At 36.5% G+C, this 13,430-nt stretch overlaps 1 protein-coding gene across 4 annotated transcripts; it reads left to right on the top strand.

Moving 5' to 3' along the window:
- The first annotated feature begins 1,992 nt into the window (after positions 1-1,992).
- On the top strand, positions 1,993-11,855 carry LOC116055447 (muscle-specific beta 1 integrin binding protein). 4 transcript variants are annotated; one of them, XM_036007585.1, is made up of 8 exons: positions 1,993-2,244; positions 2,931-3,021; positions 3,536-3,584; positions 3,874-4,048; positions 5,489-5,560; positions 5,721-5,827; positions 11,224-11,309; positions 11,527-11,855. In XM_036007585.1, the coding sequence occupies exons 1-7, from the start codon at positions 2,219-2,221 to the stop codon at positions 11,307-11,309; spliced, it is 606 nt and encodes a 201-aa protein (XP_035863478.1). In that variant the 5' UTR covers positions 1,993-2,218; the 3' UTR covers positions 11,527-11,855. The 4 variants fall into 4 exon arrangements, with proteins under 4 accessions (XP_035863478.1, XP_031163315.1, XP_031163316.1 ...); XM_031307455.2 differs by lacking the exons at positions 11,224-11,309; positions 11,527-11,855 and adding exons at positions 5,980-6,065; positions 6,284-6,492 and having other exon boundaries at positions 1,994-2,244; XM_031307456.2 differs by lacking the exons at positions 1,993-2,244; positions 3,536-3,584; positions 11,224-11,309; positions 11,527-11,855 and adding exons at positions 5,980-6,065; positions 6,284-6,618.
- Positions 11,856-13,430: the final 1,575 nt, after the last annotated feature.

Raw genomic sequence — 13,430 nt, 5'->3', positions numbered from 1 at the left:
TATAACAGAATACATGTACATGTATTGTATAATGGGGAAAACAGTGTGCTCCTGTCTACAGCCAATTTTATGTTTCTTTATACTTCTACTCCACTACATTTCAAAGGCAAATATACTTTTTACCCCACTATCTTTTTAACAGCTATAGTTACTAGGTACTTTTCAGATCAAGATTTTGCAAACAAAACATGATCAGTAAAATATGATGCTGTGTTATAAATGTTATACCCTCAAGTATGTGAAGCATTTTAAATTAGCTCCACCTCAGCCATAACCTTAAAGTAACTGTTTACGTGTTAATGCATAAATAATAATGGTCCAGTAATATAGCCTAATACTATAACACTAACAGGGCCCTACTGACAATACTTTTCATACTTTTAGTACATTTGGCTCATAATACCTTTGTAGCCTACTTTTAAGGATATTTTAAATGTTGTTCTTTTACTTGTAATTGAGTATTTCTTCTATTTCTTCTATCACTGATAAAATCCAACCATGTGAATAGTTATGATGTGGGCTTGCCTTACTTCGCCTACTGTTAAAGTATTGCATTACCTTAAAAACTACATTTAAATATAACTTTGGCTTAAATAACATCCGGCAATAACAATTAGGCTACATTAGTATTTTCCGCACTGATGTTTTTATGATTATGATTATGATTTTGTTTTAAAACTTCCTCACTGGTTTTTATAGCAGTGTTAACAGAGATGTATCCATCAGTTTACTGGTAAACAGCAGAACACCATCAATGGTAGTTTTCCACAGTACGTCGTTGGGTCATCATCAGGTGGATTAACTGCTGAACGAAATAGTTCGAACTGCTGATCATCGCTGTGACGGAAACGAGCAGGTGCTGTGAAATATGTAAATATGTGAAAGTTTGCGGGCCATGATTGGCTAGTGGCAGGATCTCTGCGGGCACTGATTGGCTACCGCGAAGAGGCACGTAGAACCAGTTAAAGGGTTAAAAAGAGCACGAGCACTTCACATACCTAGACATCTATTTAAAAAAGTAGGAGGGCTTGATTTTCTTTTGCAGTGTGATTTTGAGGTGACCAAAATTCCTGTTAAGTTATCAAACTTCCACAAACAAGCTCTCCAATATTGGAAAATGATATTCACCCATAACTTTTCTCCCCATGGATCTACCTTATGGAACAATAGGGTCATTATAATCAATAGGAAATCATTGTTTAAGTATGATTGGTATGAAAAGGGCATTGTGTTTGTGAATGATGTTATAGATGATAATGGTAACTTTTTGGAATATAAAGCTTTCTTAGACAAATATAATTTAAACTGTACTTATAGAGAATACAACAAGATATGTACAGCAATACCTATACCATTATTACAGTTAATTCAAAGCACATTGTTATATGCAAGAATAAGACCCTTACCAACTTTACCAAATTTAGTTATTAATGATTGTACTTTATTTGACAATAAATGTAATAATACATATTAGTGATGCTTTAAAATCTAAATTATTTTTTGATTATAACAGAGGATTGTGTGTACAGGTTCCAAACATGGTTGTCCATAGAAAAAAATATTTGCACTAATGTTCTAAGCCTTCCTTTGTTTGGTTTATAAATTATTTTAAATAGTTTTTTTTTCTCACTGAAAAAGTTCAGATCAAGTAAAATTGCAAGACATATGTGTAGTGACATATCTAGGAAACTACTGTTTTGATTAATCTCCCCTTGTGTGCCGCTCTAAATGTTCATTTTATTTTCTCTAGCCTTCTTGCTTTTGACTTATGTATTTTTAAGTAGCTCCCCCTTTTTGGTTTGTTCTTTGTTGTTTCTTTCGCTCAGGTAATTCTTTCTTGTACATGGACAACATTTGTATTGTATATACGCATGTATATTCTTTTCCCCAACGAGAGTTTTGTATGTTTTTGTTTTTTTTGTCAATAAAAAAAAAAAAAAGAAAAGGAAAAAAAAAAGAGCACGAGCACATCCAGCACGTCCGACCGCGAGAACGCCCCATGCCAGCGTCTGTGGTGACGCAATACGACGCAAGTTGGATATATAAACGCAGTGCATCAATGGAGCAGTAGTAGAGAAGCCATCAGAGCAAGCTACGAGGGCTGAAATATATGATTTTGCTTTACGTTGGATTTTTATCATCGACTTTAGCACAAAGTAGTACTGTCGACTGTGTCTTCAGCTGACGTTTAGCAGCACTGTCAAGAAGAGACGAAAAGATGAAATACATTATAGGAATTGGCGGGTAAGTTTTTATTTTATTTTATTTGTATCAAACAACTTATTTGCCAACATTTTACGTAACGTCAGTTAGCTATCTACATATATTTATATCTAAATATTGTAATGTTAAAGCAAAATTGACTGGTGTTAGTTTAGTGTGTAAACTAGCACGCAGTTTAAATCAGATCAGTTGGTACTAAAATAACCTTTGGCGTTATGTTATTGTTCGTTGAGGTAACGTTATCGTAAGTTAAGCTTCTGGTTGATATGATCTTTTGGCCACACGTTTTATAGGTTGTCGCCAGAAAATTGTTCTGTTAACGTAGCCGGTTTAAAGGCATGTTCCGTGTGGCTGGTTTGTTGTTATAAATCGAGCGGGACATTTGAAAATTCACCGCGAGACTCGGTTCAAAAGTGGAGGGAGATTTATCATTAGTATTGTCCTAAACCAACATCCGTTTAATGTTTAGCTAGCTAGTTCATCAGTTATATACACACGTTTAAATTAAGAAATTACACTAGTTTAATGCATGTTATTTCAGCTATTTTATTAAAACAGAGTAACGTTATGTGCTTTTTATTCAGCACCGTTTGTTTAACGTTACTAAAGCAGTTTACCAAATCAAAATAACTTGGTTTAAAACCATAACTATCGCTGGCAACACATTATTAATGTGCGTTTGATCACTTTTTGCCTTTTGTTTACAGAGTCACTAATGGTGGCAAAACCACCCTGACAAATAAGTTGATCAAGACATTGCCCAACTGCTGTGTTGTGCACCAAGACGACTTTTTCAAGGTGAGTTTTAGCGAATGGATAATAAATGTGTTGTTGTTAGCCGACTTTTACCGTTATGAACTCTGCATAAGCATTGCATGTTCCCCAGAGTATATATGGAAATGGCTATGGAGCCTAATACCTGGTTGTCTCTTCTTACTGCTTCAGTCATGTTTTTCCTCCCTTGTGTTCTTTACATTTCTTTATAACCCTGCAATAGCCATCTGACACCCCATAGCTAAATAAATCAACTTTGCATTAATTAGTTCAACAAAACATTTCTAACTGTGCCAGTTGCATCCATTTTCTCTTATGTCACCTTTACATTAGCTTATTTAATGTTTAGCATTCCCCCTTTTTTTCATTGAAGCTGTGTCATTTTGTAAATTACTTGCTTTATTTTGTGCATTCCCTTTTTTGTGTACCTTTTTTCTTCTGTGTGTACATGTGCTAAGCCTTAGTACTCTGGCATGTGTGTGGGATCTTTCAGAGCTGTGAGGTTGCAGCAATGTTTTATTGGTGACTGTTATTTCAGAAACCTGATCAGATAGAAGTCGGGGAGGACGGCTTTAGACAATGGGATGGTAAGACTTTACTAGAGACTGCAATGACTCATTGTTTTCCCTTTTTTTTAATGTCATATACCCCCACCCTCCAACACTACATACATTATAGCCATTTAACACACACACACACACACACACACACACACACACACACTCACACACACTATTATTAAGCTTATATCTGCTCCAGTAATTTGAAACAGAATGCAAAACACATTTTTTTATTTTATTTTATTAAATAATGTCTGATCTAATTCACAATGTATCCTTTCCATCATCTTCCTTTTCTATCAATCTGGCTCTACAGTGATCACAGCTTTGGATATGGAGGCCATGACCAACACAGTAAAAGGCTGGATTGAGAACCCAGTGAAGTTTGCCCGTTCCCACGGCATTACTCTGTCTTCTGCATCCAGCGATGCCAACCCAGACGAGCAGACCCACATTCTGATCGTGGAGGGCTTCCTGCTCTACAACTACCCGTATGTAGATTTTAATTCACTCTGTTTAACTCGCTATGTGTGCTATCTATGAGGAAGTTCTTGCATGGAAGTTTCTATCTTGGTTGCACCGTCCGAACTGATCTGTATTGTTGATTGACATATAAATAGATTTGATCAAAGAAAATGTGTTTAGTGGTTCCAAAATAATATGGTTAATAGAGCTGGCCAATATGGCCAAAATATCCTATCCCGATATAGGTAATTTCATGTCTCGATTACGATATATATCGCAATGTTTTCTGGTCTTTCAATTAAAAAAAATTCTATATGATAACCACATGAAAAGTACTGTGTATTTTCTCACTTTTATTAAAACTTTAGTGCAAAATGAACATAACGTGTAAGCATCTGAATTAGAGCTGTAACAATCCCAAATTTTGCTACATAATTGATTGTCTCAGAAATAATTGCGATTAACAATATAATTGTCTCTTCAGTCAAATTTATAAAAAAAAAAAAAATGTATTACTTTTCCAAACAAATTAAAGTTGTGAATAAATCCTTCTAGTTATATATCACTGTCATGTGACCCAGATTATGTAATAACCCATAAACATAGCCTATCAAGTAAACAGTGCCTCTTTATTAGCGTAAAACATTTTTTCTAACTGTATGCCTCCTCGTCATTTTTGTTGCTATGAATGTGTATAGGGTCAAGTGCCAACAAAACAATTGAAATAATAAAAATATATAGTCCAACCAATAATCACATATATAATTCCAATCTGGCATATCTAAACAAAATCAACAATTACCAGTCATACCCCTTAAGACCTTAGTTAATGTTACTGTTATTGCGGTTAAACAAAAAAAAGTGATTTATGTAAAAAAAAAAAAAGAGAGAGACAATTATGTAATAATTGTTACAGGCCTAATCTGAATGTGTAAAGCGTCGTCCAAACGCAGTTACACTGCTGGTTTTGTGACATTGCAATAAAAAAGATGTAGCGACATATACACAATAGTCTTTTTTATCGTTTTGACGATGTATCATTATACCACCCAGCCGCAGTAGTTAGCACTTGTGTCTATTTGCTTATTGTACAATTTATTCTGTGGAAAATCGTGTTGTGTATTTTTTAATTCACGAGAAATTCATGACAACAGAGATTGGAAGCTTGGCTTTGGTGTCACGTGGTACTTTTGCAAGCTTACATTGGTACATGTACACAGACCCCATCGAGCAAGTCCTGCAGTTAAAGATAAGGGTTTCGACAGAAAGAGACTCCCTGAGTTGTTCTTAAAGCTGACTGCTGTGTAGTCTCGGTACTCGGTGTACTAGGAGTGAATGTCAAGCGTGCTGCTGATACAGCATATAGATAAGAGACGGTATAAGCAGTTGCATAAATATGCTCCTTTTTCACTAGTTTGGTTGAAAACGTGTATCATCATTGATGGCCTTGTTCATCTCCTCTCTAGGCCCCTGCTGGAAGTTTTCGACAAGAGCTATTACATCACGGTTTCCTATGAGGAGTGCAAGAGAAGGAGAAGGTGAGTGGACACAAACATTGTATTGTTAATGTTTACCCTTTATTTTTTAATAAATACATTCTCACATTTACCCTTTTGTAGTCATTGACTTCACCTGATTTCCCCCCATATTCCTATTATGGCAAGTGCACATTTTCTAACGGTGTGTTGTTATCTTCAGTACAAGACAGTACACTGTTCCCGACCCTCCCGGCCTGTTTGATGGCCATGTGTGGCCGATGTACCTGAAGCACAGGAGAGAGATGGAGAACAGCGGCTTGAATATTGGTATGTTGCAGCTTGTGTTGTTTTTTTATTTATTTTTTTATATTAGCTAATGCTTTGGGATTTTTTGTGTAATCAATTCTATTATTCCAACAGTTTTTTTTAGGACAGATTTTAAACACCTTATTAATTGATAAACTTTGTATGTGTTGCAGAGTGCCTGGATGGGTTGAAGTCCAAAGATGAGATCTACAACCAGGTGTATGAGGACATTCAGAACAATCTGCTTAATCGATTATAGGTAAGAAGACCGTTTCCAATTTGACAGAAATTACATTTAGGGCTGTCTGCGATATTTGCCACATTTGAGGGCTGACTCATTCAGTCTTATTTCTGCTGCTAAAAATATTCTGCTTTTGAAAAAAACTAATTTACTTAAAATGTATAGACACCCTTTTTGTACAATAATAAAACAAAAAAAAACTTGTCTAACAATTGTTTTTGCTGTTTTTCTTGCAGCAGGAAGACTCCTCTCCATCCCTGTACAGAACTTGTAAATAGGCCCACGGATTTTTTTATGAAGTTTTTTAATGATTTGATTATTTGTTTTTAAGGAAAACAAAGCAATGTTAAGTTATTGTATTTTTTTTTTTTTTTTTATCGTCTTCAGATGATCAGTATTTTTGTTTTTCCTTTTTTAAAGTGATTGTTGAACCAGAGCATTACTGTGTTACTGTTATGTTAAACCGACTTGTACTGGACCATTTGTCACATTCTCCTACAAATAAATGCATTAGTTGCTGTTAATATACAGTAAGTCGATGCATACATTCAAAGTAATTGTCATTACAAAATTAAATTTTGTTTATCATTCTATCTTTCTGTGTTTTTTTTTGTGGAACTTATAAAGCGCTAACCAATTTCTTTATCTCACCTAAATGCCACATATTGCCTTTTATAATTGGAAATAGTGGTAACCGTGACTGATATTGGTATGCAGCTGTGTGAACACTGACCTTATTGAACCAGCCAAGGCTTTTTTTTTGGCCAATAACCTCAGTCTGACTTTATAGTAACTGTCATACCTGCTAGTTGATAGTTTCACCTTGTTGCAGGTATTGATGATACTAGTGTGAATTGAAATAATTGTACACCCTGACTCAACCATTCTCCAATTTAGAGGAGATTAGGTATTCCTCATCTGACTCTTATTGGAAATTTGTTAAGATTTGAGGTCCCTTTATTGATTATATCAGAAGGCAAATAAACTTTATGTATGTGGATTTGTGTCCTGACAGTGTAGGAAATGTAAAAATATTCGGGGAACAACTTTTGGCCCGATTGTAAAAAATCTTCGGGACACTTTAAAAACCGTCATTAGTGCATAAAGTTAGCTGTTATATGTAACTGCTCTGTTTAAGTGAGTGTATTAGACACTGAGATGGAAATTGAATAAAAATAAAATGGTAAATATATTTTTCTTTGGTCCCTCTATCATATTTTTCTACGGTAATTCTGAGGTTTCTTGGGGCATTTTTGAACCCCTTGATTTCTGACACTGCCTTCTGAACATGGCTCTGTACAATTTACTTTTTCAAAATGACACTCATCCCCAGTATGTGTAAGGAGTCTAGGGACAATTTCAGCATGTACGGACATACATTTGCTACTCTGGCAAACTTTTATTTTGCCTCTTTTCTATGGCTGGGTGGGGTGTAAAAAGCAGTAAATAATATAGAGAAGTTATTACAAAGATGATTAAAAGAATAAATAGCTTTGAGACTTTTCCAATCAACTATTCTCCCCTTAAATGAGAAACACAATACTCTACTTAACTATTAATTAGTACTTGGGTATGGGTATTTGATTCTCACCAGGGATCAAGAGTAGTGGTCCCCTAACCTGGGGCTTGGGCCCCCCAAGAGGTTGACTAATGATTAAGAAGGTGGACCATTGGATTTCATGTAGCTCAGTTTCAACTGGCCATGGTAAACAAGATCCAACTGGCAAGACATTTAATTGCTTTTAATGTCATTACCTAAATACCTGAACTACAGTATACTGTATAAACAAGCCATATGACACTACATCCAGGCTGAGCCAATTTTGCTTGTATCTATTTTAGAAACAGGAAAGGCTCGGTTACATATCTATTTCTGTCTTGTTTTTTTTTTTTAACACTGTAAAAGTAAGATGCCTGAGTAGGTCATAGACTAACCACGACATTTCGGCTGTTAGCACTAAATTTACAGCGCATGAGGCCCGAAGCGCGTGCCAATATGTTTCTACATATAAATAGGCTATAATAATTTCTCATTTCACCTGAGGAAGCTACTGTCATTTCATTATGCTGGTCTGTTCTGTACATACAACTCTGTTGCATGTATGTCTGTCCTCAGAGAGGGATCCCTCCTCAGTTTCTCACCCTGAAGGTTCTACAATTTATCCCTGTTCAATGTTTTTTTTTTGGGGATAGTCAAAGGACAGAGAGTGTCGTATGCTGTACAGCCTGTAAAGCCATCTGAGGCTAATTTGTGATATTGGGCAAAAAAATTGACTTGATTGACCTGACTGAGGGAATACCTTATCCTGTCACAGAGTTAGTGTGAACAGCTCATCATACCACAGCTAACTAAAGAACAGGTCAAGTGCATGTATTCTGCAGCTCATCATTCCCAAAGTACATTGACAACCAATGTTTCTTTCATTAGCGGAACAAAGGGTCATTTGGACTTTAAAATCAGTCAAAAAAGAGAGGTGATTTGGCTCATTTTGAGTCCCAGTTGTTTAAACTCTACTATGAAACAGCAGTGAGCAACATGATGCTCCTGTCAATTTGGAAAAGCAGTGCATTTATAACTAGCAAATGTTCCCCTTCCTTTTATTGACACCTATTACTGTAACACCCATTATTTTAGCTCCCAATGACATAAGCTGTGGGTACGTATAATCTGTCATGTGTGTGTCTCGTGGAAATGGAGGGACATGGTGATTGTTGTGACGCTGTAGCAGGAGGACGTGAAGTAAACCACACTGGCCTTGGCTCCTGGTGCTAAGAATTACAGCAGTATGTGTGATGGCTGTTAAAGCACACAGAGGCGTAGCACAAAATTCTGGGCCCTGTAGAAAGACATTCTCTATGGGCCCCTCCCCACATCCACAGCTATTCATTCTAGAAGCTTTTTCACGAACTTCTTCTCAATCTGCGTCATAGGACACTGAGGTTTATTATCTACATGGACAAACTCACTCAGTGTGATAGCATGTAAACATGTAGAAACAATATAGTTTGCTCGTGACCATGTTTTATCACGCTTGTGAGATATGACATAATCCTGATGCCATACTGGTGGCGGAGGCAGCAGCTGCCATACAAGGTGCCACCTACTCATCAGATAAACATTCCCGCACATTGACACATCGATGGCGCAGCATCGGGAGCAATTTGGGTTTCAGTGTCTTGCCCAAGGATACTTCGACATGTGACTGTAGGGGTTCGGATCGAACCACCAACCTTCCAATCGACGACCGCTACCACCTGCGCCACAGCCGCCCCGTCAGGTCATGTAGGCTACTGTATGTTATTACTTCACTGTATTTATCTTAATTTTATATCTTATGTACAAAACCAGTTATGTATACTTGTGTGCTTTTACTGAAGTACGAGTTTGAATGCAGGATTTTAAGTTGCAACAGAATATTTTAACATTGTTGCATTGCTTATTTTACTGAAGCAAATTATCTAAGTACAAATACTCAATTACAAGTAAAGAAAAACACAAAGTACTTTCCGTGTCAAAAGTACTGATTGGGGCGGCGAAATGACTATCACTGTTATATCATACATCATTAAATAATAAGTGATGAAATAACAGAGCCATGCGAAACGTTTCTATATGCTGTTGGATGATTTAATCTATAACACTGAATCAAATTCCTTATCACATTTGGTATTTGGACCCCCGGCTCCTACTGTCTTCTTGTCAAAGTGTCCTTGAGCATGACACTGAAGCTCAACACAGAGGCAGTCCATTTACCATTCAACATTTATTTTACAAACTGATCGGATGTTTTGTATTAAAATCTTAATCCACAAAGTAACCATGGCTGTCAAAATGCAGCAAAGTATAAAGTAAAATATTTCCTTCTGAAATGGTACAATTCTTCTTAAGTACACTGACTTTTTCTTCACTCTACCCACTAAATTTCCAGGTTATATCTGGGAAACAAATAGGCCTCTACCTGTATCTGTAACCTAATAAGCAACTTTGATGTAAACAAAAGCCAGTGTTCATTTATGGTGTCCGTCACGTTGGACGTTTTAAATTGTGTGTCAAGGAGTTAGGGACAGAGGAGTGTCACTGGCTGAAAGATCTTAAGTGCTTACACTGTGAGAGACCACCCACACAGCCAATTATGTAATAATTGTTACAGACCTAATCTGAATGTGTAAAGCGTCGTCCAAACGCAGTTACACTGCTGGTTTTGTGACATTGCAATAAAAAAGATGTAGCAACATATACACAATAGTCTTTTTTATCGTTTTGACGATATATCGTTATACCGTAGTTAGCACTATGTGCTTATTGTACAATTTATTCTGTGGAAAATTGTGTTGTGTATTTTTAAATTCATGAGAAATTCATGACAACAGAGATTGGAAGCTTGGCTTTGGTGTCACGTGGTACTTTTGCAAGCTTACATTGGTACATGTACACAGACCCCATCGAGCAGGTCCTGCAGTTAAAGATAAGGGTTTCAACAGAAAGAGACTCCCTGAGTTGTTCTTAAAGCTGACTGCTGTGTAGTCTCGGTACTCGGTGTACTAGGAGTGAATGTCAAGCGTGCTGCTGATACAGCATATAGATAAGAGACGGTATAAGCAGTTGCATAAATATGCTCCTTTTTCACTAGTTTGGTTGAAAACGTGTATCATCATTGATGGCCTTGTTCATCTCCTCTCTAGGCCCCTGATGGAAGTTTTCGACAAGAGCTATTACATCACGGTTTCCTATGAGGAGTGCAAGAGAAGGAGAAGGTGAATGGACACAAACATTGTATTGTTAATGTTTACCCTTTATTTTTTAATAAATACATTCTCACATTTACCCTTTTGTAGTCATTGACTTCACCTGATTTCCCCCCATATTCCTATTATGGCAAGTGCACATTTTCTAACGGTGTGTTGTTATCTTCAGTACAAGACAGTACACTGTTCCCGACCCTCCCGGCCTGTTTGATGGCCATGTGTGGCCGATGTACCTGAAGCACAGGAGAGAGATGGAGAACAGCGGCTTGAATATTGTTATGTTGCAGCTTGTGTTGTTTTTTTATTTATTTTTTATTTATATTAGCTAATTCTTTGGGATTTTTTGTGTAATCAATTCTATTATTCCAACAGTTTTTTTAGGACAGATTTTAAACACCTTATTAATTGATAAACTTTGTATGTGTTGCAGAGTGCCTGGATGGGTTGAAGTCCAAAGATGAGCTCTACAACCAGGTGTATGAGGACATTCAGAACAATCTGCTTAATCGATTATAGGTAAGAAGACCGTTTCCAATTTGACAGAAATTACATTTAGGGCTGTCTGCGATATTTGCCACATTTGAGGGCTGACTCATTCAGTCTTATTTCTGCTGCTAAAAATATTCTGCTTTTGAAAAAAACTAATTTACTTAAAATGTATAGACACCCTTTTTGTACAATAATAAAACAAAAAAAACTTGTCTAACAATTGTTTTTGCTGTTTTTCTTGCAGCAGGAAGACTCCTCTCCATCCCTGTACAGAACTTGTAAATAGGCCCACGGATGTTTTTTATGAAGTTTTTTATAATTTGATTCTTTGTTTTTAAGGAAAACAAAGCAATGTTGAGTTATTCTATTTTTTCTTTTTTTTTATCGTCTTTTTGTTTTTCCTTTTTTAAAGTGATTGTTGAACCAGAGCATTACTGTGTTACTGTTATGTTAAACTGACTTGTACTGGACCATTTGTCACATTCTCCTACAAATAAATGCATTAGTTGCTGTTAATATACAGTAAGTCGATGCATACATTCAAAGTAATTGTCATTACAAAATTAAATTTTGTTTATCATTCTATCTTTCTGTGTTTTTTTTTGTGGAACTTATAAAGCGCTAACCAATTTCTTTATCTCACCTAAATGCCACATATTGCCTTTATAATTGGAAATAGTGGTAACCGTGACTGATATTGGTATGCAGCTGTGTGAACACTGACCTTATTGAACCAGCCAAGGCTTTTTTTTTGGCCAATAACCTCAGTCTGACTTTATAGTAACTGTCATACCTGCTAGTTGATAGTTTCACCTTGTTGCAGGTATTGATGATACTAGTGTGAATTGAAATAATTGTACACCCTGACTCAACCATTCTCCAATTTAGAGGAGATTAGGTATTCCTCATCTGACTCTTATTGGAAATTTGTTAAGATTTGAGGTCCCTTTATTGATTATATCAGAAGGCAAATAAACTTTATGTATGTGGATTTGTGTCCTGACAGTGTAGGAAATGTAAAAATATTCGGGGAACAACTTTTGGCCCGATTGTAAAAAATCTTCGGGACACTTTAAAAACCGTCATTAGTGCATAAAGTTAGCTGTTATATGTAACTGCTCTGTTTAAGTGAGTGTATTAGACACTGAGATGGAAATTGAATAAAAATAAAATGGTAAATATATTTTTCTTTGGTCCCTCTATCACATTTTTCTACGGTAATTCTGAGGTTTCTTGGGGCATTTTTGAACCCCTTAATTTCTGACACTGCCTTCTGAACATGGCTCTGTACAATTACTTTTTCAAAATGACACTCATCCCCAGTATGTGTAAGGAGTCTAGGGACAATTTCAGTTTCATTACCTTATTGAACCTGCCAAGGCTTTTTTTGCCAATAACCTCAGTCTGACTTTATAACTGTCATACCTGCTAGTTGATAGTTTTATCTTGTTGCAGGTATTGATGATACTAGTGTGAATTTAAATAATTGTACACCCTGACTCAACCATTCTCCAATTTGGAGGAGATTAGGTATTCCTCATCTGACTCTTATTGGAAATTTGTTAAGATTTGGGGTCCCTTTATTGATTATATCAGAAGGCAAATAAACTCAGCTGTAACTTTATGTACGTGGATTTGCGTTCTTCTGACAGTGTAGGAAATGTAAACATATTTGGGGAGCAACTTTTGCCCCAAGTATCAAAAAAATCTTGGGGGACACTTTAAAAGCCGTCATTAGTGCACAAAGTTAGCTGTTATATGTAACCGCTCTGTTTAAGTGAGTGTATTAGACACTGAGATGGAAATTGAATAAAAATAAAATGATGGCTTAAAGCAACACTATGTAACTTTTCCTGCTTCGGCCCTCCTACAGGTTGTCTCATTGGAACTACAGCTAGTTGGAACTACAACTAGCTGTAGTTCCAACTACAGAACTACAGAACTACAACGAGCTGTAGTTCTTACACTGTGAGAGACCACCCACATAGCTGGAGGAATGACACCCATCCAGTCACAGCCTGCCTGAGCCAACTAGACCTGGACCCTGTGGTTATGTCCCATTACACACACACACACACACACACACACACACACACACACACACACACACACACACACACACACACACACACACACACACACACACAC

Source organism: Sander lucioperca, chromosome 11 (assembly GCF_008315115.2).
Source record: "Sander lucioperca isolate FBNREF2018 chromosome 11, SLUC_FBN_1.2, whole genome shotgun sequence".
Taxonomy (NCBI): domain Eukaryota; kingdom Metazoa; phylum Chordata; class Actinopteri; order Perciformes; family Percidae; genus Sander; species Sander lucioperca.
The sequence above is the reverse complement of the archived record's forward strand: the minus strand, read 5'-3'. Positions and strand labels throughout refer to the sequence as shown.

What these genes read in the sequence shown, in the direction of transcription:
- LOC116055447 (XM_036007585.1), top strand. Translation starts at nt 2,219, where the DNA reads ATGAAATACATTATAGGAATTGGCGG. An exon ending in TACATTATAGGAATTGGCGG is followed by an intron (nt 2,245 to 2,930) that starts GTAAGTTTTTAT and finishes TTTTGTTTACAG; the next exon opens with AGTCACTAATGGTGGCAAAA. An exon ending in ACCAAGACGACTTTTTCAAG is followed by an intron (nt 3,022 to 3,535) that starts GTGAGTTTTAGC and finishes CTGTTATTTCAG; the next exon opens with AAACCTGATCAGATAGAAGT.